The 24,860-nt window shown below is 42.2% G+C and overlaps 1 protein-coding gene and 1 non-coding gene across 2 annotated transcripts in view; both read left to right on the top strand.

Annotated features, from left to right (window-relative positions):
• Slc4a8 (solute carrier family 4 member 8) overlaps positions 1-24,860 on the top strand; it is a 65,273-nt gene that overhangs the window by 23,196 nt on the left and 17,217 nt on the right. The window contains exons 5-17 of the mRNA XM_048364209.1: positions 969-1,129; positions 4,949-5,137; positions 6,411-6,502; positions 7,468-7,625; positions 9,276-9,363; positions 10,158-10,304; positions 11,557-11,657; positions 18,634-18,808; positions 19,394-19,527; positions 20,280-20,525; positions 22,191-22,296; positions 22,844-23,005; positions 24,415-24,528. Coding sequence (XP_048220166.1) covers positions 969-1,129; positions 4,949-5,137; positions 6,411-6,502; positions 7,468-7,625; positions 9,276-9,363; positions 10,158-10,304; positions 11,557-11,657; positions 18,634-18,808; positions 19,394-19,527; positions 20,280-20,525; positions 22,191-22,296; positions 22,844-23,005; positions 24,415-24,528 — 1,873 coding nt within the window. The remainder of the gene's footprint in view (positions 1-968; positions 1,130-4,948; positions 5,138-6,410; positions 6,503-7,467; positions 7,626-9,275; positions 9,364-10,157; positions 10,305-11,556; positions 11,658-18,633; positions 18,809-19,393; positions 19,528-20,279; positions 20,526-22,190; positions 22,297-22,843; positions 23,006-24,414; positions 24,529-24,860) is intronic.
• On the top strand, positions 11,091-11,224 carry LOC125341637. Its single transcript, XR_007209030.1, has one exon. It is a non-coding gene; the product is annotated as a small nucleolar RNA SNORA48 (small nucleolar RNA).

Below are 24,860 nucleotides of genomic sequence, written 5' to 3'. Positions count from 1 at the left end.
GGGGGCTCAGAGTAAATTCATGTGCTCTCTTGATGATACAGCTCTAGAAGATGCTGGATGTGGCACTTTGGTTATGACCTCATTGATCAGACACAGCATAGCTTCAGGCTTTTCTGAAAGTGAACCATAGGGTCACTTAGGTTTTTTTTTGTGTGTGTGTGTGTGTGTTTTTTGCCAGTCCTGGGCCTTGGATTCAGGGCCTGAGTACTGTCTCTGGCTTCTTTTTCCTCAAGGCTAGCACTCTACCGCTTGAGCCACAGCTCCACTTCTGGCCATTTTCTATATATGTGGTGCTGGGGAATTGAACCCAGCGCTTCATGTATATGAGGCAAGCACTCTTGCCACTAGGCCATATTCCCAACCCCACAAAACCATCTTCTTTAACCTTGGGGAAGGTGGTGAGGTAGAGAAATTGCTTTCTATGGTACAAGCTCTCACTGAAATAGCTCTTCTGAATGCCTGCTATATTGTGTAGAGAACTAAACAGGCCAATCAATCTGGTACCAAGTGAAAAGACAATTAGTGTTTGTCATTCTGTCTTTATGAGCTTCTAAGGGTCACACAAAACACTTGAAAATATTATAATTTTATTAATGTGATTTGTCATTGTGTCCAATTGATATCGATTACATCTATTTTTTAATTGTGCAGGTAATGCATGCTCATTATAGAAAATTAGAAAATAGAGATAAACAAAAGGAAGAAAATTATCTGTAATCCTTTTACCTCAGGGATAATAAAGAATTACTTTGGTATTTTATTCATACATGGGTTTGTGCTTTTAAATTTTGCTTTAAATAAAAATGGAGCTAAATTATCCTCAATCTTTTACTCACTTTTCACTCACTGAACTACCCAGAATGTGTAGATTAGATTTCCCAATGTTCAGTGTGACTTTTCAGCCTTTTAATCTCTTGAAAAATCCCTCCTGTCTATCTTTGGGATGTGGTTATTTACACTGCTTCCAGGTGGCTGAAATTTGAAGAGGATGTTGAGGATGGTGGAGAACGCTGGAGCAAGCCTTATGTGGCAACTCTTTCACTGCATAGCCTCTTTGAGCTGAGGAGCTGCCTTATTAATGGAACTGTCCTTCTGGATATGCGTGCAAATAGCATAGAAGAAATTTCAGGTAAGCTCAGGCAAGGGAAAACAGGAACTTTTGTCTTTTTAAAATTTTTTTTGCCCAGTCCTGGGGATGAACTCAGGGCCTGAGCACTGTCCCTGGCTTCTTTTTGCTCAAGGCTAGCACTCTACCTCTTGAGCCACAGCGCCACTTCTGGCCTTTTCTATATATGTGGTGCTGAGGAATCGAACCCAGGGCTTCATGTATACGAGGCAAGCACTCTTGCCACTAGGCCATATTCCCAGCCCCAGGAACTTTTGGGTAAGTAAAGAAGTATGGTATAGCCGGGTGCGGGCGGCTCACGCCTATAATCTTAGCTTCTCAGGAGGCTGAGATCTGAGGATTGAGGTTCAAAGCCAGCCTAGGCAGGAAAATGCATGAGACTCTTATCTCTGATTAACCACCACCACCAGAAAACCGTAAATGGTGCTGTAGCTCAAGTTGTAGAGCGTTAGCCTTGAGCTGTAGAGCCCAGGGACAGTGCAGAGGAACAAAGTAAAAGTGTGTCTGTGTGTGTGTTTGTGTGTGTGCGTGTGTGTGTGTGTGCGTGTGTGTGTATGTGTATGTGTATCCTTAAGTTATAGCCTTCTGGATCTCAGTGTCCTTGGCTGTGGTATGAGTTTCAAACTAAGAAGCTAGCTACTTTAACCTATTTCCCAGGCTTATGATGGGATTCAGATGACAAAGTCTTTAGCCCTCTGTTTGCCTGGTCATTCAGCAAGACATTTATTTTGTATCTATCTGCTGCATGACAGGCAAGGAAGGCATAGGATTATAAGGCTCAGTTCAGTGGGTGGTCACTATGGAAACAACAATGAAAGTCAATGTGGCAATGGAGATGCTTGGGAGTCACTGGAGAAAGGGGCAGCTGGGAGTTGTGCAGAGAATGAGATAAAGAGGATTAAAGATTTTTCAATAAGGTACCTAAGGCAGACATGCAGGAAATTGAGCCATAATTCTCACAACTTGGTGATTTACCACACCAGAAATGTGTTCTCTCACAGTTTCAGAGGTTATAAGCCCTAAATCAATGAAGAGCTCCATCCTCTCTGAGGGCTCTTGGGAACCTTATTCCTTGTTTCTCTCAGCTTCTAGCCTCTGGTGACTCCAGTTGTTCTTAGCTCTGGTTGTCTGATTCCCATTTCTGACTCTGTTTTTATGTGGACTTCTATGTCTCTCTTCAGTGTGTTTCTTATAAAGATGTTTGTTATTGGACTTAGTGCAACCCCAATAATAGAAAATTATTTCATCTTGAGAACTTAACTACATCTTCAAAGACCCTTTTTACAAATAAAGTAGGTCCCAGTGGGGAATTAGGACATGGATTTTTTTTTTGTGGGGTGGGGCTAGAGTGTCCAACCAATTACGAAAACCAAGAGAATTTTCAACTTAACCAAAGCTGTATAGAGACTGTGTGAGATGAGGACTAGAATATCAGTGGCATTGGGCAGCTGGAAGATTATCAGTGATTTTTTTTTATCAAAAGCACTTTCTTAAGCCAGGTGCTAGTGGTTCACACCTGTAATCCTAGCTACTCAGGAAGCTGAGATCTGAGGATTTCGGTTTGAAGCCAGCCCAGGTGGAAAAATCTGTGAGGCTTATCTCCAATAAAGTACCAAAGCTGAAAGTGAAAGTGTGACTGGAGTTGTAGAGCAGTAGCCTTGAGAAAGGAAAAAACAAAACAAAACACCAAAAACAAAAACACAAGGACAGCACCCAGGCCCTGAGTTCAAGCTCTAGGAAGACACGTGTGTGTATGCGCGCGCGCGCACATATGCATGTACACGCACATATCAAAATACTTTGTTTAGAATAGCTCAGAGGAAGCTGAGGAATTCTTCTGTTGAGAACTTTAAGCAATAGGAGAAGAGATAAAGGAGGCAACAAATCAAAGGAAATCTGGGATAATTTGTTTTTCTTCTTTCAAGATGAAGAATCCTAAAGCATAAGGGAAGAAATGGAGGGGAGAACCCAATTGATATAAAGGTCAATGACACAGGAATATGGATCTTTGGCTTGAATGTGAAGTAGGTTTTCCTCGTTTGTTGCTCTTCTTACTTGGATAACAGCTGAAGACATGAGGGAAGCTTGAGATGTGTGCAGGACTGAAGTAGATTGCCACGGGCCTTCACATCAGGTGCCACAAAGTTAGATCAAACATTTGACCTAAGCAGTCTTTCATGTTCCATAACAATCTGTGTGGTAGGTGGTAATTTTGTTCTTTTGGGTTTTTTTTGTTTTGTTTTGTTTTGTTTTGTTTGTGTTGTTCTTTGTAATTTTGGCTGTATATTACAGGTAAGGAAACTAGGCACAGATGATGTAACTTTCTCAAGATCATACAGGTAGAAAATAATAGAACTGGGATAAACGTGTAGCCTAGAACACCTCACTCTTAACAGCTAAGTACTAGGATTTTCTCCCACCCCAATTGTGTAGGAACCAATAGGTTAAAGGTAATTTTTCTTATAGCTCCACTTTAGAATTCTGTACTTATAGTCCTCTTGACAATCATAGCAATGCTAAACTCTTGGAGGAAGGGAATGTAAGGGAAGTTTGGTAGGTAATAGAACAATGTGGACTTTCAAGTTCGATCTGAACATGTATTCCAGCTCTGCAGCTTACTACGTGTCAGAGCTGGGGGAATTTTCTAACATTTAGGCCTCAGGTTCTTCATGTATAAAACTGTTATAATACCACCTTTCCAGGCCCCCCCCCTCTCGTCTTGCTGGTACTGACACTTAAGCTTACTGTCACTTGAACCACACACCCCCCCTAGTCCTTTTTGCTTTTATTTGCTTAAAAAAAAATAGAGTTGCACTTTTTTTTTCTGGCTGGCCTTAGACTCTGATCTTCCTAACTCTGTCTCTCACATAGCTGTGATTATACACATGCACAATCATACCTACCTTGTATTTGCGATAGGGTCTGGCTGTGTCTGGGCTCTCCTTGAACCACAATCTTCTTATCTCCACTTTGTGCATAGCTGAGATTATAGGCATGCAACACTACAGCCAACTGTTTTCTAAATTTGTGTTTGTTTGCTTTTGAGACAGGGTCTTGCTATGTAGTCCAAGATGTATTTGAATTTGTGCTTTTTTTGTTAGAAGCACTGTGGTTTGAACCATGCCCTTGAATTTGTAATCCTCTGGCTGCAGCCTCCAGAGATAATGGATAATAGGTGTAACACCATCACTTTATAAGGTGTGTGTGTGCACACGTGCATGTGTGCACATGTGCAAGACCTCTCACCACTCTTACTTGGCTTTGTCACTCATGAATGGCACCCTACCACTTCAGCTATATCTCCATTTCCTGCATTTTGCTGGCTAATTGGAAAGAAGAGTCAGTTTTGTCTGCCCAGGTTTGCTCTAAACTGAGATGATCAGATCTCAGCCTACTAAGTTTTTTTTATTGTTGTTGATGTTGTTTGTTCTTCTAAGGGTTAAATCAATAATACAATGTAAGGTTATAGAATAGTTCTTGGCACATTTTTATGTTCTCAGTAAGTTTTTGTCTTAACAATAATTATTTGAGCAGGAGCACGCTGGCACTGGAGGCTGAGGCAGGAGGATCATTGAGCCCAGGAATTTATGGTCAGCTTAGACATGGTCTCTTTAAAAAAACAACATTGTTGTTGTTAAATGAATAAAAGTGTAATTTCATAGTCATGGTCATCCATAGCTCTTTTAGACACCAAAAGTAAAGATGTCCCTCAGTGATCTGAGGGGGCCTCCTTGTTCTCTCTCTGTCCCTCCCCCTCATCACTGATGTTGGTTTCCATGGGTTTGTCAGCCATGAGTGTTCATTCAAATGCCTACTTTCTAGACCTGATACTGGACCAGCAAGAGCTGTTTAGTGACCTTAATGACAGCATGAGGGTCAAAGTACGGGAAGCTCTTCTCAAAAAGCATCATCATCAAAATGAAAAGAAGAGAAACAACCTCATTCCCATCGTTCGCTCCTTTGCTGAGGTTGGCAAGAAGCAATCAGACCCACACTCAATGGATAAAAATGGTAAGATTATTACGAGAGATTTGTGTTTCCCTTTGTGAGTGAGATGTTCGGGAATCAGGGGTAGATGCTGTTACTAGAGGGGGAAGGGCTCTATGTCTAACATGGTTCCATGTCTACACCAAAATATAGAGTGTCTGATAAGATGAGTGGCTGAAACTGGTGCCCACCCTTCTCCTTCTTATGCACTTGGGCAATAGCACCCATTCATCTGATTACTGGAGAGATTAATAGGGTGGATTTTTTCCCCCACTAGTGGGGATTGAATTAGGGACTCATGTACTCTTCTACACCACTAGTGCTCTGGTGCACTTGCTAAGCTTTTGATAGGTCTCAGTGGACCTAAGAGGAAGGACTTGGGATCAAGGGTGCTCTCAAAATAGATATGAGAAGGAAAAACAGAGAGAGCAAGGGAAGGGGTGACTTTGTACAAAAAGAAATGTACCCTTTACCTGACTTCTGTAACTATAACCCCTCTGTACATCACCTTTATAATAACAATAAAAAATAAAAAAGAATGTCTTTGGGGATAATTTGGGGCCAGTGACAAGCATGTCTTTTAGGAATAAACAAATGTCTTAGGTTAGGGAAACAAAATATGGTAGTTTAGAAGCTGGAGTCAGACTTCTAGGTTTGTGATTCTGGCTTTACCACTTATAAAGGTAACCTGCTAAACCTCTTTTTTAAGTCTTACCTACAAAGTTAGTAATAAGACCTACTTCTTCAGTAATTGTGAAATTTACATGAGTTAATCTATATGAAATAAAACTTGTAGCTGGGCACTGGTGGCTCACACCTATAATCTTAGCTATTCAGAAAGCTGAGGTCTAAATATCGTGGTTAGATACCAGCCAGGGCAGGAAAGTCCATGAGACTCTGATCTCCAATTAACCACTCAGAAGCTGGAAGTGGAACTGTGGTTCAAGTGGTAGAGAGCTTGTTGTGAGGGGAAAAAAGAAAACCAAGGGAAAACAGGAGACCTTGAATCCAAGCCCCAGTACTGGCACATACCCCCCAAATTAAAAGAGGGCCACAAATATGTTTGGGAATGTACCACAGTAATAAGACCCCTGTCCTTACCACTAACTAGTAGATAAGGAAATAGTTGTGAGTTTTAGTTCATAGTCCCCTTCACCTTGTCTCTAGGTAGCCTTTGTAGAAGACATAGCCAATAGATGATGGATGGATAGATGGATGGATGGATGGATGGATAGAGAGTGTCAGGAGGGGGAAAAGGCAGTTATTTAGTGGACTCCAGTCTATTTTCTCCAAATAGGTCAAACTGTGTCTCCCCAGTCTGTTCCAACTACAAATCTTGAAGTGAAAAATGGAGTGAATTGCGAGCACAGTCCTGTGGACTTAAGCAAGGTAAGCAGAGATGCAAGAAGGTGGCTTCTCGTCTAAAGTTATCTCTAGTGGGTCTCTGTATCTGGCTGCCAGAATCTAGAAGAGCATTGGCATTTCAGGACCTTTTCTCTTCCCTTTCTGGGGAAAAGAGATTCATCTGTTCCTGTATTCTCCCTTCTGCCCTGTTTGGGTGAGGCTGATTTGTCAGTTTCTTCCTTCAGACCTTCATACTAAAGGTTGAGACTAGCTACAGAGTCTCTTTGAACCCAGACCTTCTATTTGTAAGTTATTTTTTAGTTCCTGCCTTTTTGCAGTTCCTTTGATTGCCAAGGGTTTCATTGCCAAGTATTTCATAAAAATTTATTTATTTATTTATTTTTTGCTACTGCCACATAAAGCTACCTCATGGTTGAAACTCTTCTTATGGACCATGGATGTGGTGTTGGAGGCCTTCTTCAGTAGTAGCTCCATGCTGCAGTTTCTGGTCTAGGCCTGGGTCCCCTGCCTCGGCCTCTTCCTGCTCAGGTTTAACCTGGACACTAACTTTCTGAAACACAATGGTATACGCCAGCTTCCCTGTTAATAGGATTCCTCTTTTATTTAGAAGACCTAGAACCTCCGCCAAAGTATTGAAGTATTTAAAAAGGGAAAAAGCTTTAACATTCCCCTCTGAGGAGACATGATAGAATGAAATTCAAATCAGAATACTTATATTTAAATTTGGCTTCTTTATCTTACAAGCTCTGGAGTCCTAGGCAAGTCAATATCAACTCTCTTGGTTTCTATTTCTTTATTTTCTTTTTAAAAAAGTATAGAATAAATATGATATCCTGGTCACATATATAGTTTTTATAAGGGTCAAATAAAACAGCATGAGAAAACATTGGTTAACTGTAAAGTGATATCTGAATGTATGGTATGAAGAGAGTGATGGATGTTTTGAGATGAGGGCTTCCAAATTGTCTGAGGTTCTTTTGAACTTTCAGGTGGACCTTCATTTCATGAAAAAAATTCCCACTGGGGCGGAGGCCTCAAACGTCCTGGTCGGAGAGGTGGATACCTTGGACAGACCCATCGTTGCCTTTGTGAGGCTCTCTCCAGCTGTGCTGCTCTCAGGACTCACTGAAGTGCCCATCCCAACAAGGTGAAGGCAGTAGATTAATTAATTTGTGGAGTGATACTTAAAATTTAGAAAACTGGGATATATTTGCATAACCCTTAGACAGAGGAATTTTTTAACCTTTAAGGCTGTGTGTGGCTATGTGGCCCCTGCTTTCTTGGAAATGGAGACCGAAAGCATGCAGAGGGCCTAGCAAGGGTGGGCTGCTTGTTCTGTCACAGTACTGTCCCAGTTCTATAGAGTCATGGCTCAGGGAAGCATCTCCCAGCAAAAGTATTGATGTCTCTACACATTCTGCCTGGATTTGTTCAAAGGGCTATTCATGCACCCAGAAGATGGGGATGCCAGTGTTTCAGCACCCCACTAATTATAGAGTGTATTCAGATTGCTCAGAACACAACTTTGACTCCTCTATGGAAGCTTGATCATTTCAACTTCCTTCTCCCTTGCCTTTCCCTACCATTTTCTTATTAGAACAATGAATGGGAATCAGATAATCTTGAATTTGCACAACAATACTCTTTTGAAAAGATACCTTTCCTATAGCTAGAAATTGTGTCTATGGAAACCCAAAGAAATATAACTACATTATTGCAGGATGCCATACAAATAGCTTCCAGTGTCCTTCAAGCAACTTCAAGCACTACATACTAACGTATCTCCTGTATTTTTTAACTTAAAAAGAAAAGCAGCATACTTTAGTTATACAAGGGAGTTTCACTGTGATATTTCCACACCAGGCTTACAGTGTTCCATGATCAATTTTACCCTCTCTACTATTCTTTGTCATTCCTTCACCCTACTTCTTCTTATTTTTTTTTGCCAGTCCTGGGCCTTGGACTCAGGGCCTGAGCACTGTCCCTGGCTTCTTTTTGCTCAAGGCTAGCACTTGTGCCACTTGAGCCACAGCGCCACTTCTGGCTGTTTTCTATATATGTGGTGCTGGGGAATTGAACCCAGGGCTTCATGTATATGAGCCAAGCACTCTTTACCATTAGGCCATATTCCCAGCCCCACCCTACTTCTTAAAACAATTTCAACAGGTTTTATGCTTCTGTTTTCATATTTTTATGTAAAACATGGTGGCTATATTCCCCTTCCTTTACCCTCTCTTTTGGTCCTCTGCCCTGCCCATGGTACCTGCTCCCAATATAACCTGTTTTACTTTCCTGTGATCAATTTTTTAGTACATACTATTTGTATAAAGGGGTTTAAAATGGTATTTCGGGGCTGGGAATATGGCTTAGTGGTAAAGTGCTTGCCTCATATACATGAAGCCCTGGGTTCGATTTCTCGGCACCACATATATAGAAAAAGCCAGAAGTGGCTCTTTGGCTCAAGTGGTAGAGTGCTAGCCTTGAACAAAAAGAAGCGAGGGACAGTGCTCAGGCCCTGAGTTCAAGCCCCAGAACTGGGAAAATAAATGGTATTTCACACAGGCATATATTATATTTTAATCAGACTAACTCCTTTTATTGGGTTCTTTTCTTCATATTCCCCTGATGCCATAGTGTTCAACAGTTTTCAGAGTGTATCTTTTTGTATGTATGTGAAAGTTCAATCTTGCTCTCTGTTGAGTAGAAAAGAAAAATGTTTTGCTGTTTTAGAGGGGAATAAGATGCCATTTCTTCATGTGTACTTACATGACTTCTTTTTGTGTGTGTGTTTTGGCAGATTTCTGTTTATCTTATTGGGTCCAGTAGGTAAAGGCCAGCAGTACCATGAGATTGGCAGATCCATGGCCACCATCATGACAGACGAGGTACACGACATCTCTGCTTTTCATTCCTCCATTGCATAAGTAGTTATTGACTGGTACTCTGCTCCAGACACTGTGCTAGTTGTTGGCAGCAACACAATTACAATTGCAGTGGCTTCTAGAAAGGTGTGGCTGCATTTCATCATCCCTCTGACTGGGAGGTATATTTTGTGTAGGACTTCCATTAGTAATTTATGCAGTTTTCCCAAATATTATGATCAAGAAAAAATTTCACACATCTTTTTGTTCCATGTTTTGTGAAGAATTATACACCTTTATTCATATCTTATCTCTTCTGATACTAGTAGACACATATATTTAGTGTCTTTTGCCCTGTATCTTTAGGCATTTTTTATTATCTTTATGCATATTTTTGTTTTGTGGAGATTTTTTGTTGGTTTGTTTTGGGATAGGTCTTGCTATGTAGCTTAGTCTGGCCTGAAACTCATAATTCTCCTGCCTCAGCTTATTAAATATTGAACTATGGGTTTAAGCTACCACATCCAGCTTTAGCTTCATTTTTCTTTAAGTCCTTTTATCCATTACTTTTGTTGTTGTTGTTTGAAGCTGGGACTCAAACTCAGTATCTGACCTTTGCTTTCACTCATTGGCTAATGCTCTACCACCTGAGCCATGCCTCCAACCCCTCCTTTCGCTTCTCTGAGTGCTAAGTTTTCTGTTTCTCAGTTCCCATGACAGAAGTAAAAATCAAGAGTCTGTCTCCATCTGTCACCATAGCCATTAGCAAGCATTTCACGTAACTGTCAGTTCTCCTAAGGGTTATTTCTTCTCTGTAGATTTTTCACGATGTGGCATATAAAGCAAAAGAGCGGGATGATCTCCTGGCGGGGATTGATGAGTTCCTAGACCAGGTGACGGTACTCCCTCCAGGGGAGTGGGACCCCTCCATTAGAATCGAGCCACCCAAAAATGTCCCTTCCCAGGTAAGGTATGCACATTAGTCATCGGTGGCTGGTGTTAGTTACTGAGTACTCAGTGTGTGAGCAAAGCAAAAACTAAATAAATGCTAAATAAATGGAGGCCTGGCCCTGTTTGGGGACTCCTGAATGTCAGAGAAGTAATAAAAATGAATCTTCAGTGACATAGATGGTCTCAGGTGTGTCAGGTTACCGGAAGGACTGATAAAGAATGGCTGAAAAAGGAAAACAGAGGGCAAGATGTACAGAAAGCAAACATAGTTCCCCATACTTTTCTGACATATTAAGAGTGGAAAGAGAACTACTGTGTACCAGGCACCAAAGAAGTGGCTATGTGAGTTCAGCCTTCTTAGTAACAGCCCCCAGAAAGGCATTGTAACCCTCAGTTTGTATGTGAGGACTACCATGGTCTTCTAGGGCATGGGGTTTTGGTTTTTGTTTTTTCTTTGTGCTGGACATGGGGCTTGAATGCCAAGCCTGGGCACTTCCCCAGAGTTTTGTTTTGGTTTTTGTCTTGCTCAAGGCTAGTGCCTTACAGCTTGAGCCACAGCTCTACTTGTAGGTTTCTGGTGGTTAATTGAAGACAAGATTCTTAACAGACTTTCCTGCTGAGGCTGCCTTCCAACCATGATATCCAGATCTTAGCCTCTAGGATTACAGGCACTATCCACTGGCATCTGGCTTTAGGATACGATTTTAAGATAAAACAATATTACACATAGATGTATGAAAATATAATAATGAAATCTCCCTCTGTGTAACTAATATAAGTTAATAAGAAATAAAGAGATGTGTCTCTGTTGTGGGCAAAATGATATCAACTTCATGGTGCTCATCTTCTATCAGCCAGGGGCAAAACAATATCATATTTACCTAGCATAGGTTTTGATTTATGCCTGTGCATGGTTCATGCCTTGGACACATGTGAAAAAATAGAGATAGTCCATTAAAAATATTATACAAAGAAGCAGGTTTACTAAGTAGAACTTAAGTTGTGTTTGATGCCAAAGTCTCCATTTTTATGTTTCTGAGCAAGGCGTGATTAGAAGTTAGGTTCTATTGGAAAGAAAGAGAAAAGTTACATATATAAATACATACCTGTATTATTTTCCTAGGGAAGTTAAGTCAGTAAATACACTTGAGAGCTACAGTTGAATATGGTTGTTGTTTTTGTGTTTATCTTGTCACAGTTCCCTGCTCTTATCAGAAAGGACAGATATATGCTGACCTTGCTAATTTTGTGGTCCTCTATTTAAAGGAGAAAAGGAAAATGCCTGGAGTTCCAAATGGAAATGTTTGCCACATTGAGCCAGAACCGCATGGGGGTCATAGTGGTCCCGAGCTGCAGCGTACTGGGCGGTAAGTGCTGGGGGGGCCAGAGCAGTGCAGAGGCGTGGGAATAGGGCATCCTGTTTCCTTTTCATGAGGCAATATTTCAGGATTATCTTTTTGATATGTCTTGGGATGGTTTTCTTTCTTTTCTTTTCTTTTTATTTGTACCAGTCTTGGGGCTTGAACTCAAGGCCTGGGTACTATCTGAGCTTTTTCTAGCAATGTGCCACTTGAGCCACAACTCCATTTCCAGCTTTTTTGGGATGGCTTTTCAAATGTAACCATTGACTATACATATTGACCACATATTGCATTCATTCATTCATTCATTCATTCATTCATTCAAGGTTCTTGAACCACCTGTCATATTCTGTCTCTCCTCTAGTCCTTCCTACACTGTTCCATACGATTTAAACACTTTTCCTTACCTTCTGGCTAACTTTGCTTATACTGTCTCAGCTTAAGTGTCTATTCCTTTGGAAAGGCTTCTGTCACTCTCTAGAGTTAAAATTAGGTATTCCTGCTATACAGTGTCATAGTATTGGTCTTTAACTCTCCCTCTTCCATTTCATCTTTTATCATACTTTATTATTATTCCTTGATTTGTAGTGTTTCCTGCTTGGCTGTTCGCTCCAAAAGTACAGGGGCTCCATTATATTCTTAGCTCCCAGCACAGAGTTTTACACAGAGCCAGTACTCAATAGTTGATGAATTAATACTTTTAGGATGATATTGATTGTGTAGCATGGAATAGACTAAGTGTGGTAAAAAAAAAAAAGGTGGCTATCATTTTGGGTTGAGAAACTCTTTGGGGGTAAGTACTATCTTAGCTGTGTGGCTCAGCAAGGAAAGCTACTCTTCTAGGCCCATATTTTAAAAACAGGCAACTGTAGAAGAGGTGTAGGAGGCTTTGTTTGCCAGGCTAAGAGGATGGTAAAAGAGGATGATCTTTGCCATTGGTATGTCATCAGTGCTATCTACGGATTATAGGAGAAGGCTGAGGACCATGGCTTTGGCGCTGCACCTTTGGCTGTGTCTAAGGATTTGCCTTGTAGATTGTCAAGGCAGGACTCATATCATGAAAAGAGTTTTCTATGTCCTCTGTTTCCTTGGTTTTAGTTTCTTCTTTTCCTCCTTGCTTGAGGTTACTTTTCTTCCTTTCTATCCTCAGTACCACTCTTTGGAAGCTCAGGATCCTTTGGAATTGTGGAAAATTATTTATTTTTTCTACTCTTGGAAATTCAGGGAGAAGGGCTGGGAATATGGCCTAGTGGCAAGAGTGCTTGCCTCATATACATGAAGCCCTGGGTTCAATTCCCCAGCACCACATATATAGAAAACGGCCAGAAGTGGCCCTGTGACTCAAGTGGCAGAGTGCTAGCCTTGAGCAAAAAGAAGCTAGGGACAGTGCTCAGGCCCTGAGTTCATGGCCCAGGACTGGCCAAAACAAAAACAAAAACCAAGGAAATGCAGGGAGAGACAGAAGAGACAGCATCAAGAGAGAATAACATATAACTAGCAATGTCCTGTTGGTAGATTATGTTTTCTGGTTGGAAGATTATATTTGAGTGTGGGAGAAAATAACTGGTTTGGGAGGGTGTGGTAGCAGGAAGGAGTCTTTGAATGGAAGGGGCCACTGTGAAGAGGGAACAGACTCTGAGAGAAATAAGCATTTCTTCTAAAGTTGAGAGATGGTCGGATGTTAAGAAGCAAGGAAGGAGGCTTCTGTTCTGAGAGTGATTGTAAGACAGAGATTGTCCCAGAGGAAAAAGTATTGAGTATGGGTTTGATAATATCTCAAAATTGTGACCTATCCTTCTAACATAGAAAGTATTTATACCTTAGGATTTAGAGCTTGGAAGTAATGGGATTGAAGACAATAGGATTTTTTCCTCAAAGAGGTATCTGTGCAGAGGTGAGATCTGAGGTTTCTTTTAATGACAAAGAAAATAGAATAGGTAGAGTGAAATGGTGGACACAATATAGTTGTATTGTGATGAAGAAAAAGAAAATAGAATGAACCAGGGTCCCATGCTTATAAGACCGTGCTTTGGAAGACTGTCCTGTTGGATCTCAACAAGAAATATGATTTCCTCAAAGAATAACCTCAAATTGATAGGACTCCCACATGCGTAATCAGTCTCCCACTAGAGTGGGCTTTGAAGGAGTTCTTTCAGAATGTCACATCAGGAACTTCTGTAGTTGACAAAGCAAAAAGGAAATTCTGGGCTCAGGGCTAAGTTCTGCTTGGTATCCCTCTTTCTGATGATGCTTTCCTCCGTCCCCTCAATAAAGCACAAGACATATGGCTTTCCTCCCATTATAGCCTCGTTGGTCAAGTGGCCTGCAACAGAGAACACAGATCTTCTCCTTAATCCCATTCCAAAGTATGTAGAAGATGGAGGGAACCTTCTCTGCAGATGAAGTTTGTGGACTTTCTTTCACCACACATTTCAAACACGTGATTTATAATTCCTCAAACTACTAGTTGTGTTTCCATAATTTTATGAATATCTTGTTATTTCATCTTGAGGCAAAATGATGAAGAAATGTTTAAAGATGAAATAGAATAAATTCTGAGAAGGCAGGAAAAGATACAGAGCTGAGAACAGCGTTGTGAGTTGGGTTTTAATTTGACCATTGAAGCCAGGGCCGGGCAGGGGCCTGACCCTCCCTGCTGTCACCATCAGCCGGGATGCCAGGTGTAACAGGGAAGACAGTGTGATGAGAACCTTCCTATAAGTCAGAAGCAACACAGCAAGATGCTCGGGAAAGGGGTTTTCTCAAGTAGATTTATATCCTTTATTTGGGATGTCAATTCTGGGGAAAGATTAATGAAGAAAGAATCAGGAGCTGTGACTTGGTGATTCCTGCTTGGTGATCAAGCAGGTTTCTTCTGAAGCACACAAATAGCTGGCTGGCCTGTCCCTAAAGGCTTCCGGGGAAGCCAGTGCTCCAGAGCCTGGTGACCCTCTACATGGTGAGTTCTTTCTTACATCAAGCTTTAAAATACATATTCTTGTATGTCTTCTGCCATCAAAAATATGAGCTGCAAGGACAGTGTTGAAAGGGAAAGGAAGATTCAAATATGAAGGAAAGCATCTATGACTGATGAGTAAATTTGGTAGATGTACAATATGGTCTGATTTTATTACAAATGAGGTATGAAACTGCCTCTATAAAAGTAATTCTGGAAAAAACCTTCCTTTTGTGCTGGAACTGACTTGAACTTCAGGACCTCCTGCTCATGGCTGGTGCTCTATCACTTGAACCACAACTTCACTCCTGGCTTTTTGCTGGTTAATTGGAGATAGGACCCTCAAATTTGTCTGCCTCGGCTGGCTTTAAACTGATTGTTTTTTCTTTTCTTTTATGCCAGTACTGGGCCTTGGACTCAGGGCCTTAGCACTGTTCCTAGCTTCTTTTTGCTCAAGGCTAGCACTCTACCACTTGAGCCACAGCACCACTTCTGGCCATTTTCTATATATGTGGTGCTGGGGAATCGAACCCAGGGCTTCATGTATGCGAGGCAAGCACTCTTGCCACTAGGCCATATTCTCAGCCCTCGAACTGATTCTTTGAGACCAATCCTCAGGTCTCAGCCTCCTTAGTAACTAGGAGTATAGGTGTGAGCTACTGGCATCCAGCTTCTGGAATTATTTTATTTATAGTTATGCTGTCAGTATGAACCTTCGGTCTCTCATTTCTCCCACTTAATCACTGCTACTTAGAGAGATATATGTTCATGTTTTTTCATAAATCCATTTCCATGTAATTATTATTTTTTCTGGTCCTAGGGCTTGAACTCAGGCCCTAGGAGCTGTCCTTGAGCCTCCCTGCACTTAAGGCTAGCATTCTATCACTTGAACCATGGCACTACTTCTGGCTTTTTGTGAAATAGAAGTCTCGTGGACTTTCCTGCCTGGACTGGCTCTGACCTGCTATCCTTAGGATTACAGGTGTGAGTCACTAGCGCTTAGCTCATGTAACTCTTCTCTCTTGTTCCTGTCTAAAGATGCCTCCTGTGTCTGGAAGTTGACCTATCATGGAAGTCTGTCCTGGCCTCAGTGGGGTACTGAAAGAGATTCTTTTGCCAGAATAATGTCTTCCAGAGGAAAGTTACTGGGACTGCTGAGATACTATAATACCTAAGGACCTAGAAATACTTGAATTTTTTCCCCAGTACCAAGGCTTAGAATTCAGGGCTTTGTGCTCTCTTTCTAGCTTGCTTGCTTAGGGCTCGCTCTCTACCATTTGAGCCATGCTTGTATCCTAGCATTTTGCTGGTAAATTAGGGATGAATTGGGCTCATCCTCCCTAGTAGCTAAGATTACAGATGTTAGCCACAAGCAATCCAGCTAAAACATTAGTATATTGCCCAAGACTATCACCAACATCCATAAACAAGATCCCTGAGGAAATTTTTTATCCAGAAGACAAAATAAGACAAAAATGACACTTTTATTTTTAAATTTAACAGGTGACATTTTAAATCAGTCTTGGTCATAGTCCCTGAGGCTGAACTCTGTTAATCTTAGTTCTTCAAGAAAGCTCCTTCAGGGCTGGGAATATGGCCTAGTGGCAAGAGTGCTTGTCTCGTATACCTGAAGCCCTGGGCCAGAAGTGGCGCTGTGGCTCAAGTAGCAGAGTGCTAGCCTTGAGCAAAAGGAAGCCAGGGACAGTGCTCAGGCCCTGAGTTCAAGGCCCAGGACTAGCCAAAGAAAAGAAAGCTCCTTCACCTGAGCTCAGGGTGCCAAACAGCCTAAAGCTTAGGCTGCCTGGGCCTCGGTCCAAGCTTGCGAAGCCACACTAGATTTTGATGTTACTGCAGGAGCTGGAGAAAGATACTCACTAATAGCAGGGGAGAAGTTCAAGTGTCAGGATAGAACATTGTCAGCTCTGTGTCAGCTCTGTGTCCACCTGCACATCCACTGTACTGAGAGAGAGAGAGAGAGAGAGAGAGAGAGAGAGAGAGAGAGAGAGAGAGAGAGAGAGAGAGAGAGAGAGCTTGCTTATGCGTAAGCATATGAGTGGGGAAAGAGCAGGCTAGACTTTCTACCCTGGTCCTTTCCAGGACCCTAAGGGAGAGAAGAAAAGAAATAGACAGAAATGCCTTTTCCATGAAAGAGTAACTTGGTTATTTGTTTTAGCCTTTTATTATAGAAAGTTCCAAACACATTAAAAAGAGAAGAGAGAATAATATAATTAATACCTAGGTAACCCATCAACTGTAACCAAACTTTTGTCATTTCTTCTCATTTATTTGAATGTTTTCTAAATTATTTACAACCAAATCATTGATGCCATTATTTTCCTGTAAATACCTCAGTATGTATCTCATTTGATTAAGATGTTTAAAAACTATTATCATATTATTAGCAAATTAACCATAATTTATTATTGTTATTAGTATTTACAAGGGGGGGTTCTTTTTTTAGGAGGTTGTCATTTAATCGTAAACCATTATTCTTTAAGTCATCTGTTACTTCTTTGTGTGTGTGTGTGTGTGTGTGTGTGTGTGTGTGTGTGTGTGTGTGTGATTGTTAACAACTTTTGTAATTCGTTTGTTTGACATAGGACCCAATCAAGGGTCACATTGGTTATTATGTTCCCTTCCGTTTTTGTTTTTCTGTGCCATTGATTTGTAGGAGAAAGCAGGTGATATGTGTTACAGTTGCACCCTAATGCACTGAGTGCAGGAAGTGTGATGATGGCGGGAGCATGGCTCCTTGGTGGTGTGGGAGTGCTTGTTTTTCATCTGTCTCATCTGAGGAAGCAGAGAGGGTCCCGAGGGCCCAGCACCAGCTCTTACCTCCTCACCTCTTATGTCCATCCACTTTCTGTCCCACTCCCGGCTTGTATCACACTGCCACGAGGGTGATCCTTCTAGAATAAAATGCATCTTGGATTATGTTTCTGAGCTGTTTATTTATTTATTTTTTTTGCCAGTCCTGGGGCTTGAACTCAGGGCCTGAGCACTGTCCCTGGCTTCTTTTTCCTCAAGGCTGGCACTCTGCCACTTGAGCCACAGTGCCACTTCTGGCCATTTTCTATATATGTGGTGCTGAAGAATCGAACCTAGGGCTTGATGTATACAAGGCAAGCACTCTTGCCACTAGGCCATATTCCCAGCTCCTTCTGACCTGTTTAATCTTTTCTGACTTGACATGCTATTCATTTGAATAAAGTTTTAATTTCTTAAAACCCACGATGAGACTTTTGTGACTCAGCTTCTCCAACCTTGTCTGTTGGTGTTTGGCCTCACACCCGTCCAGTCACCTCTCTTCCAGCACCTCAGACCCATCCTGTATGATTACTTCTGAGTGTCCCCATGCTAGTCTTCTGCCTCCTCTGGCAGTCTCCCAGTCTATCCTTGGGGTCCTTGCTGAAATGCCCCTCCCTCTCGTGTACTTCCATTGCTTCCTCACTACACTGCCTGTCTCCTGCGCTAGACTGTCAGTCTTGGAGAATGAGGGCTGTGTTTGTCTTGCTCACTGCTGCAACTCCAGTACCTGGCCCAGTGTGTGGCACCAAGTATCTGCTACTGCTTGTCAAGTGCATGAAAGAACTATCATGGTAGAATTTCTCAGGACTAAGGTAGGTAGTTGATGAGAGTAAGAATTGCATGTGATAGAGGCTTTTTATCAGAAAAAAATATTTAATACAACTAACAATACCTTGCTTTTGCGTACTGCCTACTCAAAATTGAAGCTACTACTTGGTTTTCTTGTTAATTTTGTGAGCTTCTTAATAAATGGGTAATAGGCATACCCAAATTAATTATCTGCTTGGGAAAAATCATTCAAACTTGCTGTAAGTCATGCCCTTGATTGCAAATCAAATGTGTGCTGACCCCTGAGTGATCTCCCGGACTTGGAATCAAGCTGAAGCCAAAATACTCCCTCAGTCCAAAGCACGTTGGAAATGTTTTCAAATGTGTGCTGTCCGTGCGCTTGTGTGGAGGAGGCACTGGGTGAGGGGCCTGTTTGCCGTGTTTCCGCAGGCTGTTTGGGGGCTTGGTGCTGGACATCAAGCGGAAGGCCCCCTGGTACTGGAGTGACTACCGGGATGCGCTCAGCTTACAGTGTCTGGCCTCCTTTCTGTTCCTGTACTGTGCCTGCATGTCACCCGTCATCACCTTTGGGGGATTGCTTGGAGAAGCTACTGAGGGACACATAGTAAGAACTTTTCATTTCTTTTAATGATTCAAAACTAACAAGATTTAAAATATATTGTGGCAGCCACATGTGTGTGGGGGGTATCACCTGGGCCTGCACTGAGGAGATTGGATTCTTTCCCCTGAATTAGCAGGGTCTTCTGGCTTCATATGAAAGAACAACACACTTCTCTTTTTTTGCACACACTGTATTCTGCTGGAGTGTCAGTTTTAATAGCTGGTTGGTTGCTCCAATAAAAAAAAATGAATCTGTGGATGCCTTTTGAAAATATGATTTGAAGGGACGGTGTGACAGCTTGTTGTATGAACAGCATTATTGTGCTTTTTCTGTAGTTTTGAATGTTAGATTGAGTCACTGAAGAGCAGAACTTTATTGAGGAATCATATGCAGATGGATTTGGGCACCTGAATTATTAAAGCGGTACCTGTTTATAAGGGTATTAGTGCATATATATTCCTCTTGCTAAGAAGAAATGCAAGCAAAGGACTGTCAAGGCACACATGACGCTAAGTCAAGGAATTTATATTAGCTGATATTACTCTCTACTGATGGGCTGTGGATTCAGTGATTTTTTTTTCTCCTCAGAGTACAATTGAATCCTTATTTGGAGCCTCCATGACTGGGATCGCCTATTCCTTGTTTGCGGGACAGCCTCTCACCATCCTGGGAAGTACTGGACCGGTGCTTGTGTTTGAAAAGATTTTGTTCAAATTCTGCACGTAAGACATTTGTTCTTCTGAAAATGCTAAGTGAATGGGGCAACTGCACTGTCAAGGTTAAATGCTAGTCTCCTTCACAAACATATGGACAGACTCCAATTGTGGATTGTGAGAAGCCTGAAGGAAGAACCTCACAGGCTCTTTTGTCCTGCCCATACCTGTAGCAGGCACAGGTACAGGTAGTACCACACCTGTAATTGCAGAGCTCTTCTTTTTAAAGAGCTTCAGTAATGTCCCTTAGCCATTAGTGAAGTCTTGCCTTCTTGATCTTTAAGAAAAAATTCCTTATTAGTTATATCTCCTCCATTTCCATTTCAAGTCACTTTTCAATTTGGCCTATTATCCCTTCATATTCTGGTGGTTACGGCACGGGGCTCAGCAGTGCCCTAGTTTTCCTCCTTACAGAATCTTTTTACAATTTTGTGGTAGAAGGAAGGGTACATGGGACTAGAGTTAGGCCCTTTTTTATTATTCCGAGCAAGCTTGGAATTTTATTGGTTAGTAAAGGCATGAGATGATTCTTTTCTTTTCCACTTTCTATATCTTTACCATAGCAAATAGCACCTATGAAGCAAATCTTAAACACAACCAACCCAAAGACGTTATTTAGGAGTACATTCAGTATTAGAGATAAAGGGGGCTGTAGTTTGGGTATGGATGACATGAATTAACCATGCTTGATTTTTTGTTTCTTAGTGCCATCCACCCATGTTGGGTTGTTTTTTTAAAAATGATTTTTGGTCTTGTTTCAGAGACTACACCCTCTCATACCTCTCCCTGCGAGCCTGCATTGGACTGTGGACCGCCTTCCTGTGTGTTGTCCTTGTCGCAACAGATGCTAGCTCCCTTGTCTGCTACATTACCCGATTCACTGAGGAAGCATTTGCTTCCCTGATTTGCATTATCTTCATCTACGAAGCAATAGAAAAGCTGATTCACCTGGCAGAGACCTACCCTATACACATGCACACTCAGCTGGATCACCTTAGCCTCTATTAGTAAGTGTTCTTTCTGCTTATCCTTCCCTTTGCTTCTTTCTTCTGTTAGTGGAGCAAAGGGCCTGTGTTTAATGGCTGCTGTATGGGCCAGGCAGTGCTTGTAGTTTCTGCTAATGAAGTGTCTTGGTCCTCTGGGAACAGAGCTCAGATGCAGATGAGGAGCGTGGAAGACTGCCAGAAGAGACTAGTCAAATGTGACCACAGAGGACATGCAGAGGGAAACTCTCTCCTCTCCTCTCCTCTCCTCTCCTGACATGTCCTAACTATGTCATCCAGGCTAGCCATGAACTTTTATCCTGCCTGAGTCTCTCAAGTGCTGGAATTATAGGAATGGGCCACTATATCTGGCTCTGGAAACCAGTTCTTTGTGAACCAAGCTCAAGGTGGCAGTTTTCTTTCTCTGCCTTCTGTGACCCCTTCTCCTTCCCTTCCCTTCCCTTTGGCCCTCTCCCTGCTCTTTCGTGTGTGTGTGTGTGTGTGTGTGTGTGTGTGTGTGTGTGTGTGTCTGTGTGTGTCTGTTTCTGTGTGTGTGTGTATGTCTGTCTGTCTGTCTTAGGGCCTTGCATAAGATGGGTCAGCTCTTTACCACTAACTTATATCCCCAGCCCTGGGTTTTATTTTTCTTAGTTGGATTTCAACCTTGTTTCATATGGAGCTGATGTGAATTTACAGTTCTCCAACTCTCCAAGTGATTTTATGTTAATATATGTACAATTTTTTTTCTGTTATGAATAGAGTATTCTCTTTAGAGTGGCTGTAAGTTCACATAAGAGTTGAGCAGGAAGTTTCTGTGTATATACATGCCTAGCACCATTTGAACATCTTCACCAGAGTAGTACATTTGTTATGATTAAGAAATCTATCTGTTGGTGGTAGTGGTGGCCATGGGGCGCCTGGGCACTATCCCTGAGGCCTTTTGCTCAAGGCTAGCATTCTACCACTTTGGGCCACAGCTTCTTCTTTTTTTTTTTTTTGGCCACAGCTTCTTGAACTTTAATTTTGTCATAAAAGCATGCGTATTAAATTCACAGATGAAACAAAACTGGTGGGGATGGCTGTGAGGTCAGCTGACCATGCTGGGATTGGGAGGCCCGTGGCGGTCCGTGGACAGTGTGGTCTGGCCTTGTTTGGACCAACAAGGAGGGCTGAGGAAGCTAGTGGAGCTGTTACAGCGACTTCCTAGCAAGTTTGAGGCCATGTGTTCAAACTCTAATATTTGCAATAATTAAAAAAGATGAAACAAACATTTGCTTCCTGTTTAGGTGTCTGTATTAACACTTGGATCATTTCACTGAGAATAGTTTTGTGTCTCTGTGTCTTCTTTCTGCCAAGTGCTGGTGGCTCACCCCTATAACCCTAGCTACTCAGGAGGCTGAGATCTGGGGATTCCAGTTCAAAGGCAGACTGGGAAGGAAAGTCTGTGAGACTCTTACCTCCAGTTAAGCACCAACAAAACAAAGCAAAAATAAAACAACAAAAACAGAAGTGGAACTATGGCTTAAGTAGAGTAAGAAAGCTAAGAGACAGTGCCCAGGCCATGAGTTCAAGCTCCAAGACTGGCACCAAAAGTCAATCAATCAGACTTTGACAGAGCTTTTAACCTAGTCATGGCTGAAAGAAGTCAGTTTCTGACTCCTTTCCTCAGGATTTTTTTTCTTTCCTCAGTTGCCGGTGTACTGTTCCAGAGAATCCAAGCAATCACACCCTTCAGTACTGGAAAGACCAAAACATCGTGACAGCACAAGTGCAGTGGGCGAACCTGACCTCCAGTGTACGTGTGCGAGCCACCAGAGGCCCCAGCGTCAGGATCAGGTTTCAGAGGGAGGCCCTTCTAGGGGGAAAGGCAGTAACACTTTGATGAATTAGAGCATTTAAGAAATAAAGCTTTAAAAAGGAGAAGAAGAAGAACTCTTCTTACCTTGTCCTGTGACTCCACTAAAAGACATATTGGATGAAATTGTTTAGGCCAGAGGCAGAATGAGGCTTTGTAGGGCTTGAAAAGCATTCAAGTTTGGAAGGTTATCTGTAATAAAAACAATATAGATTGCTCAGACCTTCTCGCAGCTGTGAAGCCATGCTCAGTCAGGAGAGTAGAGTTTCATTCTTAAGTGTCTTAGTGGGGACCGCAGTGGTACCCTGCTTAAAAGAGTCCTTCAAGGGAGGGCACCCTCACCCCCAGCTTCAGGGAGGGCAGGCACATGCTGTTGGCATTGTGCTTCCTAGAGGCTGTGGGGTGACAGGGAGTGGTGGGCTCAGGAGGCAGCAGCTCTCCATTCCTTCATACCTGCCTCGTCACCTAGGAATGCTTGTTCCTCCAGGAATGCCAGAAGATGCATGGAGAGTTCACGGGATCTGCATGTGGTCATCATGGCCCCTACACTCCCGATGTGCTCTTTTGGTCCTGCATTCTTTTCTTCACCACCTTCATCCTCTCAAGCACCTTAAAGACATTCAAGACGAGCCGTTATTTCCCAACCAGAGTAGGTAGCATGCATGTGTATAACTTTTGTGTTAGGACTGGGATGGGGTATGTTCTTGGCCTCCATGCTGCTTGGCAGTGCATGGGTAGTGTGGAGAGCTCTAGAAGCCCTAAGGAGCCACGCTGGGGTGAGCTCTGTTAGCCTTTCGTAGCTTGGTGGTGTGGAGTGAAGACACTTCAAACCTTTTTGATTTAAAAGTACTAGGTAAGTTTAAAGTGGTGATAATGTTCTCTAAAAGTTATTTTGTCTCATTTCCAGAATGCTGTTAAGTTCCATTTCCAGAATTATGGCACACTTAGCATATAATAGCCCAAACTGGCTTTTGAAGATGGTATATTGGGGTGATTGGCTTGGATACTTGGACCCTAGAGCTCACAGAGAAGGTAGTACTTGAGTTAACCTAAAGGGGGCGAGGGAGCTACCCAGGAGCTCACCTGGAGGAAAAGCTTCCAGGTAGAGGGATAAACAAGCACAAAGACTCCGGAGTGCAAATGAGCCTGGCCTGTTTGAGAGCTGGAAAAGATGTCTGTGTGACTAGAACAGAGTGAGTGAGTGGGGCAGAAGTAGGAGCTGGCACTGGAGGAGCTGGCAATGGAGAAGGGATGCTGCCAGTTTGGAGGGCCTCTCAGGCAAGAAGGCCTTTTGAGTTTAGTTGTTTGTTTTGTTTTGTGCCAATCTTGGGGCTTGAATTCAGAGCCTGGATGTTGTCCCTGTGCTTTTTCTTGTTCAAGGCTGGTGCTCTACCCTTAAGCTACAGCTTTCTGATGGCTAATTGGAGGTGAGAGTCTCATAGACTTTCTTCCCTGTGCTGCGTTTGAACTGTGATCCTCAGATCTCAGCTTCTGAGTAGCTAGGATTACAGGCATGAGCACCAGTGCCCAGTCCTTTTGGGATTTTAGCTTAGTGAAACAAGAATCAGGTTAGGAGGCTGCTGCAGTTATCCCAGTGAGAGCTGGGAGTGACTCTGATCTGGACCAGGCAGCAGTAGAGGTTGTGGGACTGCTCAGATTCTGGATCTCTCTGAAGGTAGGACCAGCAGGACTTGCAGATGGGGTGAATATTGGGAGTGAGAGAGAAATGGAGTTGATGCTGCTGTTGACGTTCTTGGCTAATATGGTGGACCTTCACTGTTGCCAGAAAATCTTACTCAGAGTTCTCACTTGGACCTGGGCCCATATGCCCTGTCCTCTTCAGAGGTCAGTCTTGGTCCCAATAGACTTATCAGAGGGCTTCTGCTTCATGGATAAATATGTAGAGCATACAGATGCCAGTCCTGTCCTTTAAATATGTTTATATTAATTTATCTGTAAAATTAATTTTTCTGAAAAATTTGAACCTTTGCAATAACTGAATTCTTTTCTACTGTATTTAATGTTCTACAGCACTATTCAAATTCTCTCTTGTGCCAGGTTCGCTCCACAGTGAGTGACTTTGCTGTCTTCCTCACTATCTTCACAATGGTGATTGTTGATTTTTTGATTGGAGTTCCATCACCAAAGCTTCAGGTTCCCAGTGTGTTCAAGGTAAATAGATTGCAGGTACCTGGTGCTCTCCTGTCCTTTTGTCCAATCTATCTCAAAGGCCTTTTCATATTCCATTTACTAGATGAGTTTTGTAGCCCATTAAATCTGAAGCTGTTTCTTAGACCTTGACATTCAGAAGAGAAAATGGACTGACCAGAAATGTCAAAGATCATAAAAACTGAAACAAACTTAGCTACTCAGGAGACTTAGATCTAAGGATTAAAGTTTAAAGCCAGCCTTGGCAAAAAAAAAAATCCAAGAGATTCTTATTTCCAATCAACCACCAAAAAAGCCAGAAATGAAGATATGGTTCAAGTGGTAGAGTGTCAGCT

Source organism: Perognathus longimembris, chromosome 1, assembly GCF_023159225.1.
Source record: "Perognathus longimembris pacificus isolate PPM17 chromosome 1, ASM2315922v1, whole genome shotgun sequence".
Taxonomy (NCBI): Eukaryota; Metazoa; Chordata; class Mammalia; order Rodentia; family Heteromyidae; genus Perognathus; species Perognathus longimembris.
The sequence above is the reverse complement of the archived record's forward strand: the minus strand, read 5'-3'. Positions and strand labels throughout refer to the sequence as shown.